Here is a 14,063-nt window from a genome sequence, read left to right as displayed (position 1 = left end):
AGAGACTAAGATTGAATTCTCAAACATTTGATTTTATTATTATTTCTTTAAAGAAATGCTCAGAAACAAATGATGTCAACATTTAGGGAAGATTTTGAAGCTCCAGGTGCTAAACCAGGTCCTGTCCATTCCACAGAGTGCTTGTATTTCTGCAATTCCCAAAGAGGCAAAGAAGGTCCCTAGTACATTTCTTAAAAATTGGGTTGGTACAAGATGGGATTGGGAGGGAGACAAACCATAAATGACTCTTAATCTCACAAAACAAACTGGGGGTTGCTGGGGGGAGGTGGGATTGGGAGAGGGGGAGCGGGCTATGGACATTGGGGAGGGGAGGCGAACCATAAGAGACTATGGACTCTGAAAAACAACCTGAGGGTTTTGAAGGGTCAGGGGTGGGAGGTTGGGGGAACAGGTGGTGGGTAATGGGGAGGGCACGTTTTGCATGGAGCACTGGGTGTTGTGCAAAAAGAATGAATACTGTTACGCTGAAAAAATAAATAAAATGGAAAAAAAAAATTGGGTTGGTGGGCAGGAAGGACTCAGTCAACAAAGGGGCTTTTTATTCACAGATTGCTAGTCCAGAACATAAGAGATGGCAAACATGTGGCTCCAAGGAGGCACACTGGCAAGGAAACAGGAGAAAAGTTGCAGGAGTAAAAGCACAGATTTTGGTGCCCTGGAGTTCTGGGGCTGGAGGGCAGAGAGGGGAGTCAGGGGACTCTTGGCTGCAGCAGGGTTGGGGGATCGGGGACTGAAGCCATGCTTGCTGCCCAAGGAGTGTAGCAACCACCTAAATAAAATAAGGCCACAAGAGGCTCTGACAACAGGCAAGGCTGGGAGGAGCAGAGAAAACTACAGGACCAGTGATTTGACAAGAGTTCATGGTAGACAGAATGTGAGCACCTACTATGCACCAGGCCCTGCCTTCAAGGAGCTGAAGGTCCATTGGCAGAGGCTTATACTTTATGTTAGAGAAATGGACTCAATGATTTTCAGCACAGGGGAAGGACAAATTTTATGACTCGGGGTCATCAAAACTTCACAAATATTTAAATTAGGTCCCATCCGTAAACAGAGGTGTACTGGAGGGGGTGGGGTGCCTGGGTGCCTCCACCGGTTAAGTGTCTGCCTTTAGCTCAGGTCATGATCTCAGGGTCCTGGGATAGAGCCCCATCTCAGGCTTCCTGCTTGGCGGGGAGCCAGCTTCTCCCACTGTCTCGTCCCTCCCCCAGTTTGTGCTCACTGTCTCTCAAATAAATCTTTTTAAAAAGATGTGTACTGTGATTTTTGCAATGGAAGAAGTAATCTTAATAAATTATATGTACATGGGATTATTTTATATCTGACTCTGTGAAACATATTAAGGGAGATGGCAATTTAAAGACATACTAATGGGCATTCTTTGACAAAGAGAAAAGGGGACACTTTAGCCTCCATTCACCTCTTGTGAAATGTAGAATTTCTTACAATGAGCCTCTTAATGAAGGAATACCCACAGGAGAATAGCACAGGGAAAATAAGACAGCTTTCTCACCCAGTGTTCTCAAAAATAACCAAAGTAATCTTTAATTATCTTTGAAGAAAGAACACAGAAAAAATTAAAGAAACATGTGAAAAGCTGGAGAATTTTCATTATCTTTTCACTGCTGTCTCTATAAGGAAAATAAAATGGAAACAGTCAGCCAAATTTTAGGTGGTAGGAAATGTGATAAAAGTAAATTAGAATAGGGAACAGGGCACCCACTGACACAGGCTCTAGTGAAATCATACAGGTTTTCAGGGCCTCCATTATTGCTTAAGGAGAGAGGACTGATACAGAATGAAGAAAAGTGAAGCAAATAAAAATGTGTATTGTTTTTCAAGAAGGACCTTGTGAACTTAAAAGCATACTTGTGCATTTGATACCCAATACTCTAAGTAGTGATCATGGAATGAAAAAAGAATAATAAGGGACATTTTATGCATGCTGTAAAAATGTTCTTTTATTGAATTTTATATTGGTTATCATGTCAATAAATAAAAACAGAAATATCACATTAAAATGAAAAAGCCATGTATTGTTCTTAATTACAATAATGTGTATGTTGAAAAATGGGGGACCATATACCTAGATGTTGGTCTGTGACATTAATGAGTAATTACAATTTGTTTTTGAGCCTTCTGCAAATTTATTGATGACTTTGTCAAAACAGAACTTCTCCTTATGTTAGATTTGTCAATTGATCTTCACTCTTCATTGATCATAGAAACTTGCTTTATTTTAATTTTGAAAAATTTCTTTCAGTGGAGCAACATACATACACATAGCTAAGAAAGGTGTTAAACAAAAGGATAACGTTGGGAGAGATGAAAAAAAAAAGACATTTCACATCAAATTCCATAAATAGCACGTCTGTGTTTCTTGAGGGCCAATTCTGGTGGTTTTCTAATATGTCTGCAATCAAAAATTGTTAAGGACAAGCAAAAATCCAAGTGGCCACTCAGAATGCCAGACTGAAGGGACTGCATGTAAGATCCTTGGGTATTTTTTTTTTTAAGTTTTTTTTTTTTTTTAATTTATTTATTTGACAGAGAGAGAGATCACAAGTAGGCAGAGAGGCAGGCAGAGAGAGAGGAGGAAGCAGGCCCCCTGTGGAGCAGAGAGCCCACCGCCCAGGACCCTGAGATCATGACCTGAGCCGAAGGCAGCGGCTTAATCCACTGAGCCATCCAGGCGCCCCAAGATCCTTGGGTATTTCAAATCTACTCTGCAAGTGTAGAAATGTAATTATCACAGAGTTTGGATTCCAGATCTTTCTGAATTTACTAGAAAAGAAAAAACAAACAAAAAAACCCCAAAACAATAGACAAGCTGATTCCCTATGTCCCAGTTTCCCCCATTAACTGGGAGTTCTCCACATTCACTTCCATACAGAACGTGCTATTAATAAAGAATATAATAAAAACATGGACATTTTAAGCGTATGCATACATTGTTTAGACTAGGAACTTATATCAACAGGGAACCTGGGTGGCTCAGTCAGTTAAGGCTTGGACTCTCAGTTTTGGCTCAGGTCATGATCTCGGGGTCATGGGATCAAGCCCCAAGTCAGGCTCTGTGGTCAGTGGGGAGTCTGCTTGTCCCTTTTCCTCTTCTCCTCCCCCTGTTCTCTCTCTTTCTAAAATAAATAAATAAGATCTTTTAAAAAAAGAACTTAGACCAATAAAATAATTTTTTGGGGGGGGAGATATATTTTATCACTGGAATGGTTTAAGATTGCTGGCTCTGGCTGGTAATAAAAGACAGATTATTTTTAGTTACTTGTTACTAAAATTTGTTTTTTTTTCAGGGGTGACTGGGTGGCTCAGTGGGTTCAAGCCTCTGCCTTCAGCTCAGGTCATGATTTCAGGGTCCTGGGACTGAGTCCGGCATAGGGCTCTCTGCTCAGCAGGGAGCCTGTTTCCCCATCTCTCTTGGCCTGGCTCTCTGCCTACTTGTGATCTCCATCTGTCACATAAACAAATAAAACCTTTAAAAAAATTTGGTTTTTTTTTCAATAAATCTCTGGTGGCTTCTGAGGCTGCAATCATTGTGAGGAGGGACATTTGGAATCCCCTAACTCCTGGTGTTGCTTTCATGCTTCCTCGACACCCAGCTCTAATCTGAGAACTGAGGAGAGAGGAGTGAGAGAGGAGAGAGAATGGGACAGGAGGACAGAGAGGAGGACAAGGGGAGAAAGGGAGAGGAGGCAAGGGGAGGAAAAAAGGGGAGAGGGTTTCTAGTTGCCAGAGATACCCAAATGATCAAGCTACATCGGAGGCTCCAACACTGGAGTTTGGGTGTATTCTGGGCAGTCCTGCTGTGTGAGACACTGGGAAGTATTTCTGCAAGGCTGCACTTTAGCACCAGGTGTCCCTGGAGAGTGTCAGGCTGTCCTTCCCTGCAAGCATGGTAAGTTTCGCTGAGCTCTGGCCTCTAAGGGCTGCCTTGCTTGGCAGCTCAGGCCATTCTTCTGGGGCAATCAGTTATGCCTGCCCTTAGGCTCCTCTGGTGGAGAGAAGGTGGGACTATATTTCAGCCTGACAGCCCCACTGACCCATAAGCCTCCTGCCCTCCTGTCACCAATAATCTTTTGTACCCCTAACTCTGTTTCTGCTTCTGGAGAAAGCAAACCAGCACTGCCTGTCACTACTTCAAGATGGTCATTATTTATGTTGCTTCACTTGGTAGATTCATCTTTGGAGAGGTCCCATGGGGCATCTGGTCCAGGTTAGGAGCCTGTTTCCCTCCTAACTGCTCTACCTTCCTGCTTCCAGCCCATTCTGATGGGCCCAAAGCAATCCAAGGCCCTCCCACATCTGCCCACAGTTTACAGTTCAGGACAAGATTAGCCATTCTACTTTCCAACCCTCACCTCCCTCACAGTCATCTTCTCCAAGACAGGTCCTGGATTCCAAGTACACTCTGTTCACTCTTGTCTGTGTCTTTACTGCATGTCACCCTCTGTCCAGGATGTCCTTCACTCTTCTTCCAAGTTTTCCATCCCCAGCAGGACACTCTCCAGGGCCTGCATTCATGATTCTGTGCTCCGCATTTGTTCACAGAATATTTCTCGTAATTTCCCTCATGGCACATAGTGCTAATTCTGAAAGCATCTCATGACATAGTTTTCCCAGTGAGCCGTGGGCAATATGGCATGATTGAGGCACTGCAAACTATCCTCCCTCCTCCTCATGGGCTTCAGTACAGGGGGTAGGGGCCTCTCACATGGGCACAATTTGTAACAGAGGCTCAGATGTCATGGCTGATGGCCTTAATGTCAGAGGGTGTCATTTCTCCAGAGAGGCCATAGGAAAGCACAGATCAGCAGGGGCACACTGGCAGACATGGATGCTTCTAAAAGCGTTCTAAAGATGAAAGCAGTGAGTCACAGGCCAAGCTCCAGATAGCATACTTCAGGACTAAGTGTGTAGGAGAACCCAGGCTCAGACCCACTAGACCCACTTTTAGTATCAGCTTGTTGACACTTAGATACTTCTTGGAAGCTCATGGCACTTCCTCCATCCTATCACTGTGTCTCCGCCCTACCCAAGGCTGAGCACCAGGGCTGCCTATTGTATGGTAATCACACTGTTCTGTCCCTCATGGACGTGACATGCAAAATCCTCTTCTGGCCAGCCTCCCATTAGGTACAGGGAGATAGGACAAGAGGATAATAGATGGGAGACTTCTACTCTGCTTCCTCCCAGTCTCCCTTACTTCTTAAAGACCTGCCCTGCTCAGGCACCCCTGCATGGCTCACTTTTTACTTGGCTCTAGTAACTCCATCTCTCAGCCCTGGCCCTCAGCCCCAGGGGTTGGAAGGAGGTCCTGTCAGTTTCTGGTTGCTTTGGTATCTACTGTTGCTTTCCACATCTCTGTCCTTGATGAATGTTTCCATTTGAGTTATTTGACTTGGGTGGCAGCAAATCCCTGAGCTTCTTGAAAAAACTTCACTGAGGTTCCTCTATTTGTGTAATGATGGCACATCAAGGACAGAATACCATCTGCTTAAAGTACCAGGCTCTCTCTTTCCTCTTCCTGTACACACATGGCCCATTCTACATTCTTGCAAAGGGCCTCCTGGGGCCCTAGGATATCTCAGTACTCTGCCTGCTACTTTAGGCTAAATCAGAAATACCCAGGCAGAGGTATGTGTGGCAGCAATAGTGTACACACAATGGCCAGGCTTTGATGGAAAGAAAAAAGAAATGCCTTTCTCATGTGCCTATTTAACTATACTTACCTATCTTCCACCTTAATTTTCCCACTAGGCCTCTAATCTAACATAAACCCACCTTCAGAAAAAAACTTGAACATGAGTACACATGACTGTTAGCATTTTATTAGCTTAGCCTCCCAGGGGTAGTGGCATTTTGAAAGAAGTAGTGACATTTAGGCACACCTGAGCCAGATTCCTTGGATTACAATCCTCACTTGGTCACTTTCTGGCCCTGAGACTGGGCAATGCTCAAGTTCTCTAGAACTAAGTTTCTCCCATAGTAAAATCTATCCCATAAGATTGTTGTCAGAAGAGATTTCAAGAAAAAGTCTCAATGCCAGCTTCTCTCCCACATTAAGTGCTGAAACTGTTGACCATCAAGAGGGTGATTGTCTTGTAACCTACATGGGAGCTCTTCACAATTAGAAAGGCCTTTCTAGACACATAAAATGTTACCCAGGAAGGCTGTGAAGCTGTCTCTGGGCACATCACTGTGCCATGACACATGGTGTCCTCTAGCTCTGCTCATCTCTTCTACGGAGCTTCTTTACTCCAGTCTTAGAAGAAGTTCCCCACATGACTGGGTTGCCTCCTCTGGGACTTCCCCAAGGTATTCCAGAGAATGGGGATTAAAATGGACCTTAGTCAGGCCTGTCTGGCCTGTGACTTTCTTGGCTTCCTGGTCACCAGAGAGACCTTGGCCTCTCATCTCCTCCAACCTACTCTATCAGGACCTGTGCCTTTCTGCTCTTGGAAGGTGAAAGATGATGGGAAGGGGTTCTGGTAAAGCAGAAAATAGGCCTGTCTGCTGTAGGATAGTGAATATCAAGGCATGAATGGGCTTTAGCCCACATCTTCAATACACCTCTGGGATGCACCTTATTTTGGGAGATTCATGAAAGCTTCTGCAAACAGTTGAGAAATGGTCCTCTCCTTTCACACCTTCTTGCCTTTCTCTCTGCCACCAACCACATCAGTGTGGCTTAACACAAACCAAGGAGAATCCAAACATCTGACCCCTGGCACATGACAAGCTTCTCTAGGGACTCCCATTCTGAGGAAGCTCAGTGCTACTTGGGTCTCTTGCCTTGAAGGGCACACCCTTTGCAAAGCAGAAGGTGACATTTCTTTAGTGCACATGTGGAGGGCTTTTGATTTTTATTTTCCAAAAAGGCTCCATATCAGTGCCTTGGGGAAACCCACAGCCAACAAACAAAAGGCAAACCTGCTCACCAGAAAGTATGGTTCCTGTTTGTGCTGGTTTGGCCACTTCTGGTGAAGGGCACAAGAGGCTGAGGGCAAAGCACTTGGTGATCAACAGACTTGAAGGGGAGAGAGGGACCAACACCATGTTGATGGCAATATTCCATTCATGACATATTTGCTTGTCACTGATATGTGTCCTGGAAGACTGAGAAACTAAATGGAAAGGCCACTGTAATGCGGCCTCCTTGGGTCAAGCTGGGCAAATAGACAAATGGTGTGATCAGCATAAACTAACTTTATTTCTAGAAGAAATTGTTAACCCCACAAAAATCAAAGTTTTATTTTTTTTTTACCTCTGGTTCCTACCTAGTTTTCTTCAGTAGGCCTTTGAATAAAGGATGTGCTCAGGTACAATCCCATTCAATATATCTCCTAACCCCACCTCTAACTAGTCAACATCACACTCAGAATGTTGAACTGCCTAGTAATTTCAGTCACCTGCTAAAATAGCTCTTTTGACACCAGACTCTAATAAGTGAACTGGAAACTTCAGGAAAATTAACTGCAAATTACTAACTCTTGATCAACAGTTTGCATAGATATCCAGAGCCAAAATAAACCTAAACTTGCAGATGTTCAAATACAGACTGGCAATTCTTTCCCCTGATGGAAAGAGACAGGCACAGCACTTGCAACTTTTAGTCGGATTCTTATTAGGTGGTTAAGCCTTAGCTGCAAAACAGATACTAATTTTGATTACTAATTTTGGTACTGGCTGAACTAATTATGTCCTGTTACTGCAGTGACAGGTCTCAAGATCTAGAGTGGGGATAGGAAAACAAGAGCAAAGTGTCAAGATCTGTCTGCATGATGAAATGTGGCCAGTGCATTACATGCATCCAAGTCCATGACAGTCTCAATGAGCCCAAGGCCTCAGGAGACCCTACTAAATTCTAAGAAGTGAACGAATGATATGCTCAAGCCTCCAGTGACAAGTCAAATGCAGCTGTTTGTCCCCCTCCTTCTTCGCAGTTTCTCTCTTTCTCTGGGCAATAAAAAGGAAAGGGAAGAAGAACTTCCCTCTGAAGTCTTGGTGATTTCTTGTTAAGTACATATATAAATATAAGCATGTTGAAAGCACATTCTTAATAAAATTATTAATAACTTAGGGTCAGGATGGGAGGAGTCATCTAGTGTGGGATCACAGGGTTTTGATTTTTAGTGTGTTCCCTATTTTTATGACTAGATACTGGTGTGCAGAGCAGCCCTTCATGACTAGCTCTAGTTGTGCAATATGGGCTCTGACATTTCCCTGGGTGCCCCAACTACCTGCCATTTAAGGTACCCGAGCTCAAGGTACCCTTGATGTTGCACACATGACTCTCCTGAAAGCTAAGGATTTCTCTAAAACTAATCAAAACATAAGATACAGGTGTATGTGCACACACACACACACACACACACACACACACACACACAAATCACCAGATTTTATAAGCTGTCTCTATGCAAGAGGAAAACAAAACAGACCCAGAAGTTGAAAGTGAGGTTCCCTGCTGAGACAGAAACTAGAAAGAATAGGCACCCAATAAATAAGAAAAAAAGCCACTAGTGGGAACCTATCCCCACAGAAAAGCATAAATGCTCTTGAAGACACATAAGGATACCCAAGGTTAATGAAGGTGCTCTACGTACTGCATGGAGCACTGGGTGTGGTGCATGAACAATGAATCTTGGAAATCTGAAAAAACAAAATAAATTTTTTTAAAAAATGAAGGTGCTCTAAAAAACATGATTTAAATCCAAGATCACCTTGGGCATAGAGAGTACATAAACTTGATGGTCCATTAGACCCTGGAAAGGTAACTTCAGGGAGCAAAACAGGAGCCTGGTAGAAATACCACTTAAGTATATTATGGGAATATCAATCTGATTATGGGGCATACCAGATCAGAATTATCCCCCACCTCCTGCCAAGGCTCTTAGCTCCATGTCCATCTCCTAGGACAATGCCTAATGACTAATTTGGCTTCCTCCCAAATCCTGACAATGAAAGAGAGATAGCCTAGTGAATAAAATTGGTTTTCATAAAGCTTTTTTTTTTAAATCTTTCACAATAAATTATAAAATTGAACATTTGAGTTCCACATTGTTATGAATCTAATTCCTGGGAGTCTGTCCTGGGTGCATGGATAAACTTGACCTAATCTGCAAAGCTGGGATGATTATCTCTGGAGGCCCCAGGTCTGGCAGTCCCCTTAAATCTAACCTTGACATTTCAGAGCCCACACACCGACATCAAAGGAAAGGAGGATGTTGACACAAAGGACCATTGTGTTGGAAGCAAGATTCCAGAGAGTAAAGGCCACAAAACCCATAGTCCCCCACATTCAATCCAGTACTGAGAGCATTTGCTTCTCCCTTCCCAAACTCCCTCAAGCCCAAATCTATTTGCCTTCTTGGTCCCTCTTCATCTCCATCACCATGACCCTGTTCAGGGCATCATCTTCCATCACCTGGATGACTATAACAGCTGCTCCTGACTGGCCTCCAATATGGACCCTCCATTCTCCACCTACATGCCAACCAACCATCGTACCTGCTTGCTCTAGCAAGTTTAGCCAGCCCGCACCCCTACTCATTACATCTGCATAATGGCATGTATGCTTCTTGTGAGGCTCCAAGCTCAGAAATCAGCCCTGTGGGAAGCTGGCAGGGCTAGTGTAAGAAATAAACCAGTTACTGAATACTAACATATATACAGATACTAAGCAATGGTATCAACCTGGCTGACTGGGCCCCTGCTTGGGTGTGCAGTTTTGTCTGTACCACCTACTAACACTGCCCACCCCTTGGTTCTTGCTTTAGTCACACAGAGTGTCTTAGGGTCATCCCAGTGCACTGTGCTCCCTCATGCCACCATGTTAACACACATGCTGGGCCTCTGCCTGGACTCCCCTTCCTCCCTATGACCAACTAATTTTAGCTCTTAAGCTTGAAGTCTCAAATTAGGTATTACTTTTTCCAAGAGTCCTTCCCTGAACACTGCCTTCCTCACCCTGAAACTGGAATGGTTTTTCTCTTCCCCTCCCCTGCCACATAGCACCAGGAGCACCTATACTAGTCCTTATGACCCACTCTGTATTTGTCAATTTTCCTAACTGCCAACTCCACGGATGCGGCCCCAAACAAAATCCCCAGGGTGTGTGTTGGGGGTGTGTGTGTGTGTGTGTGGAAGCAACCAAAGAGAAGTTCTGGCTTCAGCAGCCATACTGATTTGCTGCAGGGGTGCTGGTTCTCCCTTGGCTGTCATTAGAGCCTTATAAACTTCTATGTTCAAAGTGCAGGGGCAGCTCAGCTCTTCCCTCTCATTAACCCACTGATTTGGAATCAAAAGATCAAAATTCAAGCAAAGCAGAACTAACATTTTCAGTTTTGGGTGTATTTTTTGGCCTCTTTGAGATGCGAATAAATAAAATAATACCCTCTGTGAGTTTATAAAGCTTTGCAGTGATAGTTTGTAGCCCACAGAACACCAGACAATTATTAGAGGATTATTGTTGGTGCCAGATCTGGTCCTATGGCAAGAAGAGGGGGACAGGAAAGGATGTCAGGCTGTGAGGGGCAGGTGACCCTACTGGACTAAGGCCATCACCAAAACACCTATATTCCTAATTCTGCTGCCTCGGGTCCTACACACAGCATAGAGGTCTTCCTGAGGCTCTGTGCTTTCCCACAGAGACAAGGCTCCGGCACACCCTCACAAGTGGGAAGTGGAGACATCTCAGGGCTTTTAAGGCTGACACATGAGAGTACTCAGAGGTTGCTACAACTGGATTACCTGGGCTACATCTAGGCAGGCCTGTTGATTCAGAATAAGCATTTTAATGACTGACACTGATCAGTGAATATCATCCCACACCGGCAGGGGCTGCTGCCAGTACAGAGGGTCATCTCCATTCCAGCCCCTTTCCTGTGCCCTTGTCAGGAACTTCCAGGCATTCAAAGCAGACACTCAGAATACAGGTGAAGCCTGCCACCTACAGTTAAAGGGTCCACATATATTAGCTCCTGTATCCACCTGCCCTTAGTTCAGGCCCAAATTATCCCTGGAGTCAAAAGTTAAATCTCCTTCTTCTTCCCCTGGATTTAGACAAGGACAATTTAGGAAATGGACTTAAATCGCTCTTCAAGCCAGTCTGTGTTTCTTCAAATTAAAAGCTAAATATGGTGTCAGAGTAAACTTCATTCAACAATGTGCAGCCAGTGTTCATGGAGCACCTGGGCTACACAGCCTTGTGGTAAATGCAGTAATTTCATTAGTGCCACATATTTAGTGCTCACATGTGGGCAAGAGAAATATGAATTGAATTTATGGATTTCTTTCTGTTCACACTGAGGATCAATTTTTCTCTCATGGTGAAAATAATTCGCTTCTTCTAAGTGCTCTCTGTACCACCTTCTGGAGGAAACTCTGGCCTCTGCCATTAAACCAGTGTTACTGCTACAGGAGCAGATTCCGATCCTGCTTCACAACCCTCACAGGCAGAAACGCATATGACATTTACACCTCAGCCAAGGAAGAGTGCATTGCACATGAAGTTAAATGCTCGGTTGCCCTTTGTTAACAAAAACGTGTAGCTTTTGGTAAAGTCCACCATGGAGAACACAAACCGTGGGTAGAGCACATACCAAGAAATATTTCCCAAGCTGGGGAATTTAAGAACACATGAGCAGAGTTTACACAGCACAATCCTCATGAGAAGCAATCATGATTACTAAACATTTACCAAAACAGTGCAGCAAGGCTCTTGAGACTGCTTTATAAACCCCAAAGTTAAGGTTAAAGAAATTGCTGTAGCAGTGGCATTAAGGTAAAAATATTTTCTCTTGCTGAAGAGTATCTTTAGTTCTCAACATATATCATTACACATATATTCAGTTTAAAATGAAAAACAAGTTATACATCACTTCTGGATACTTAAAAATAAACTCTAGGTTGCTTTTCTTTTTGGCAGCACCAGCCTAAACTCTGTGGCTTTGCACTATTTCAGAAACTTCAGGTACATTACAGTCTTCTGAGAAAGGCCCAGTACTTCAGAATTCCTGAAGTGGCTGTGGAGAAAGAACATTACTGGCAACAAAAATTAAAACAACATTTCAAGACCTACAGGAATATGTTTAGATGTTCATAAATGCACACACATATTTAAGCATTTCAGCTGATATCCTAAATACTTTTTCTGTGACCATATTTACATTTTTTTTTTGGTTCAAGGAAAAAAAAAAACCAATGTACTTAATAGACAAATTGTTTCAGCTGTTGGTAGAAAATTCCATGGCCATGCTTCCCTTTCCTGGTGTATATCTGGGGCCTTGGTGGGTGAGTAGAATTTCCCCCGGTCCCCAAAGCAGCTCACCTGTGACATACGTTTTATATGTATGGGAAAGCTGCTCTTCTTAGCCAGAGGCTCGGTTGTTGGGTTGTGGGATTTGGAGAAACTGGGCTGCAACATCTTTTTAGGGAGAAGGCAAGTAAACTTTTTCATTCTTGTGATTTTGTGTGCTTAAACAATTTGAGCTGGTATAAAAGACTGGACCACAAAATTGCTCACAGAATTCGAGGATCCTGTTGCTCCATGCTGCAAACTGCAGATGCTCTCCAGCCCTGTTGGGCTTGGCCTGAATGTGGAATTTTACCCACCAGAAAGCATTACTGGAGCTCAAGTAGAAATTTTAAATAGCTCAATGATACTGATGCTTTTGCCCTTTGGATTCAAAAGCAATCATGATGAAACATTTCCAACCATGAGCTGATTATAATAACAAAAATACTTTTTCAAAAAAACATTTAATGAGGTAGCTGAGATCAAATATCAAATCCACAGCATATACGATGGTGCTTAATAATTACACAGGCATTTTAAAATGTATTTTTAAATGCGAACTTGCTACAGTGCCCAATAAATGCTTTCTTTCCAATTCCTGAAGATGCATGCAGATGTTGCAAAGACACCCTTGCAGAATTACAACAGCAAGAAAACAAGAGGTTGAGAGTAAGTGAACCTGGACAAGAGGAGAATGGAAGAGAGCTCTGGGCATATAGCTTGGGCTGATGTGGTGTGGTTCCCATGGAACTGAAATATAGTCAGTGCCACTGAGAACATACACCAAGAAGAACTCAGGGACATTATGGGCTGAGATGAGGGTCTTGAGGTGGTAGAAAGTGCCTAGAGCACTTTCATTAAGATTGAGGCAATGTTCACAGCACAGCCCCACACACCTTTCAGGACCCCTGGAACTACCCTCAGGAGGGAGTCTGGCCTCCTGCTGCCCTCACTGTGACCACTCTGGGTTCAGTCTGCTCCCAGCCACAGGCTGGTTTAGGCTGAACAGCTTTTAAATGCTAACTTCAAACGATTTCCATGTGGAGTCTTAGACAAAAGAAAAGGTGGTGACACCAAGCCTGGTAGCATGGCTTCTGTGACTGTTCCAGCAATATGAACATTTGGAGTTCACACATCTACCCGCATGGGCACACATGCTCACTTGCCTGCACACAGGCGCATGCATGAGATGGTGCGGGGCAGTCAAGCAGACTCTCCAAACTCAGGCAGGGCAGGAGTGGGCAGGATGAAGGGGCCTGGGGCAGGGCTGTGGATTCATGGAGAGGGAACCTGGATCCACCTTTGCCACCCTCCCTTTCCTGTCCTCCATGGGGGCAGCCAGCACACCAGGGAACCCAGCAGAAATGCACTGAAGACAAGGGATGGAAAGGTAGGCACCAGATCACTCAGTTATTAGGTCTCCGTCGTATAGTTGCTGTAGGCCAAAGGAGGCAGGGTCTGAAAGCTGCTCCACCGCCTTGTACCAGGCTGGGACTCCACACGCCCTTGCTCTTTATATTTACCCAGAATGTTTTTGGCTTCTTCTGCATCCCGCAAAGGGCTCTCTCCATATTCTTCCTTCAGCCACTGTCGGTACTGGAGAAGTCGAAAACATAACCAAAATGTCACACACACACACACCTGCATCTACACAGATTATACCTGTTACTTAATGGTACAGATTTTGTCATATGTAAACAAGGAATAAATGGGTATTGGGAAATCATAG

At 44.0% G+C, this 14,063-nt stretch overlaps 1 protein-coding gene across 2 annotated transcripts in view; it reads right to left on the bottom strand.

The window, feature by feature from the left end:
• Positions 1–3,465: 3,465 nt before the first annotated feature.
• Positions 3,466–14,063, bottom strand: part of DUSP22 (dual specificity phosphatase 22) — a 69,868-nt gene continuing 59,270 nt past the window's right edge. Inside the window, exons 7-8 of one of the 2 annotated variants that reach the window (XM_046005829.1) lie at positions 13,858–13,930; positions 3,466–12,062 (exon numbers count right to left, since the gene is read on the bottom strand). In XM_046005829.1, the coding sequence (XP_045861785.1) occupies positions 12,016–12,062; positions 13,858–13,930 (120 nt within the window). In that variant the 3' untranslated portion in view covers positions 3,466–12,015. Of the gene's footprint in view, positions 13,931–14,063 lie in introns of both variants that reach the window. The other variant, XM_046005828.1, reaches the window with a different exon arrangement.

Source organism: Meles meles, chromosome 5, assembly GCF_922984935.1.
Source record: "Meles meles chromosome 5, mMelMel3.1 paternal haplotype, whole genome shotgun sequence".
Lineage (NCBI taxonomy): Eukaryota > Metazoa > Chordata > Mammalia > Carnivora > Mustelidae > Meles > Meles meles.
The sequence above is the reverse complement of the archived record's forward strand: the minus strand, read 5'-3'. Positions and strand labels throughout refer to the sequence as shown.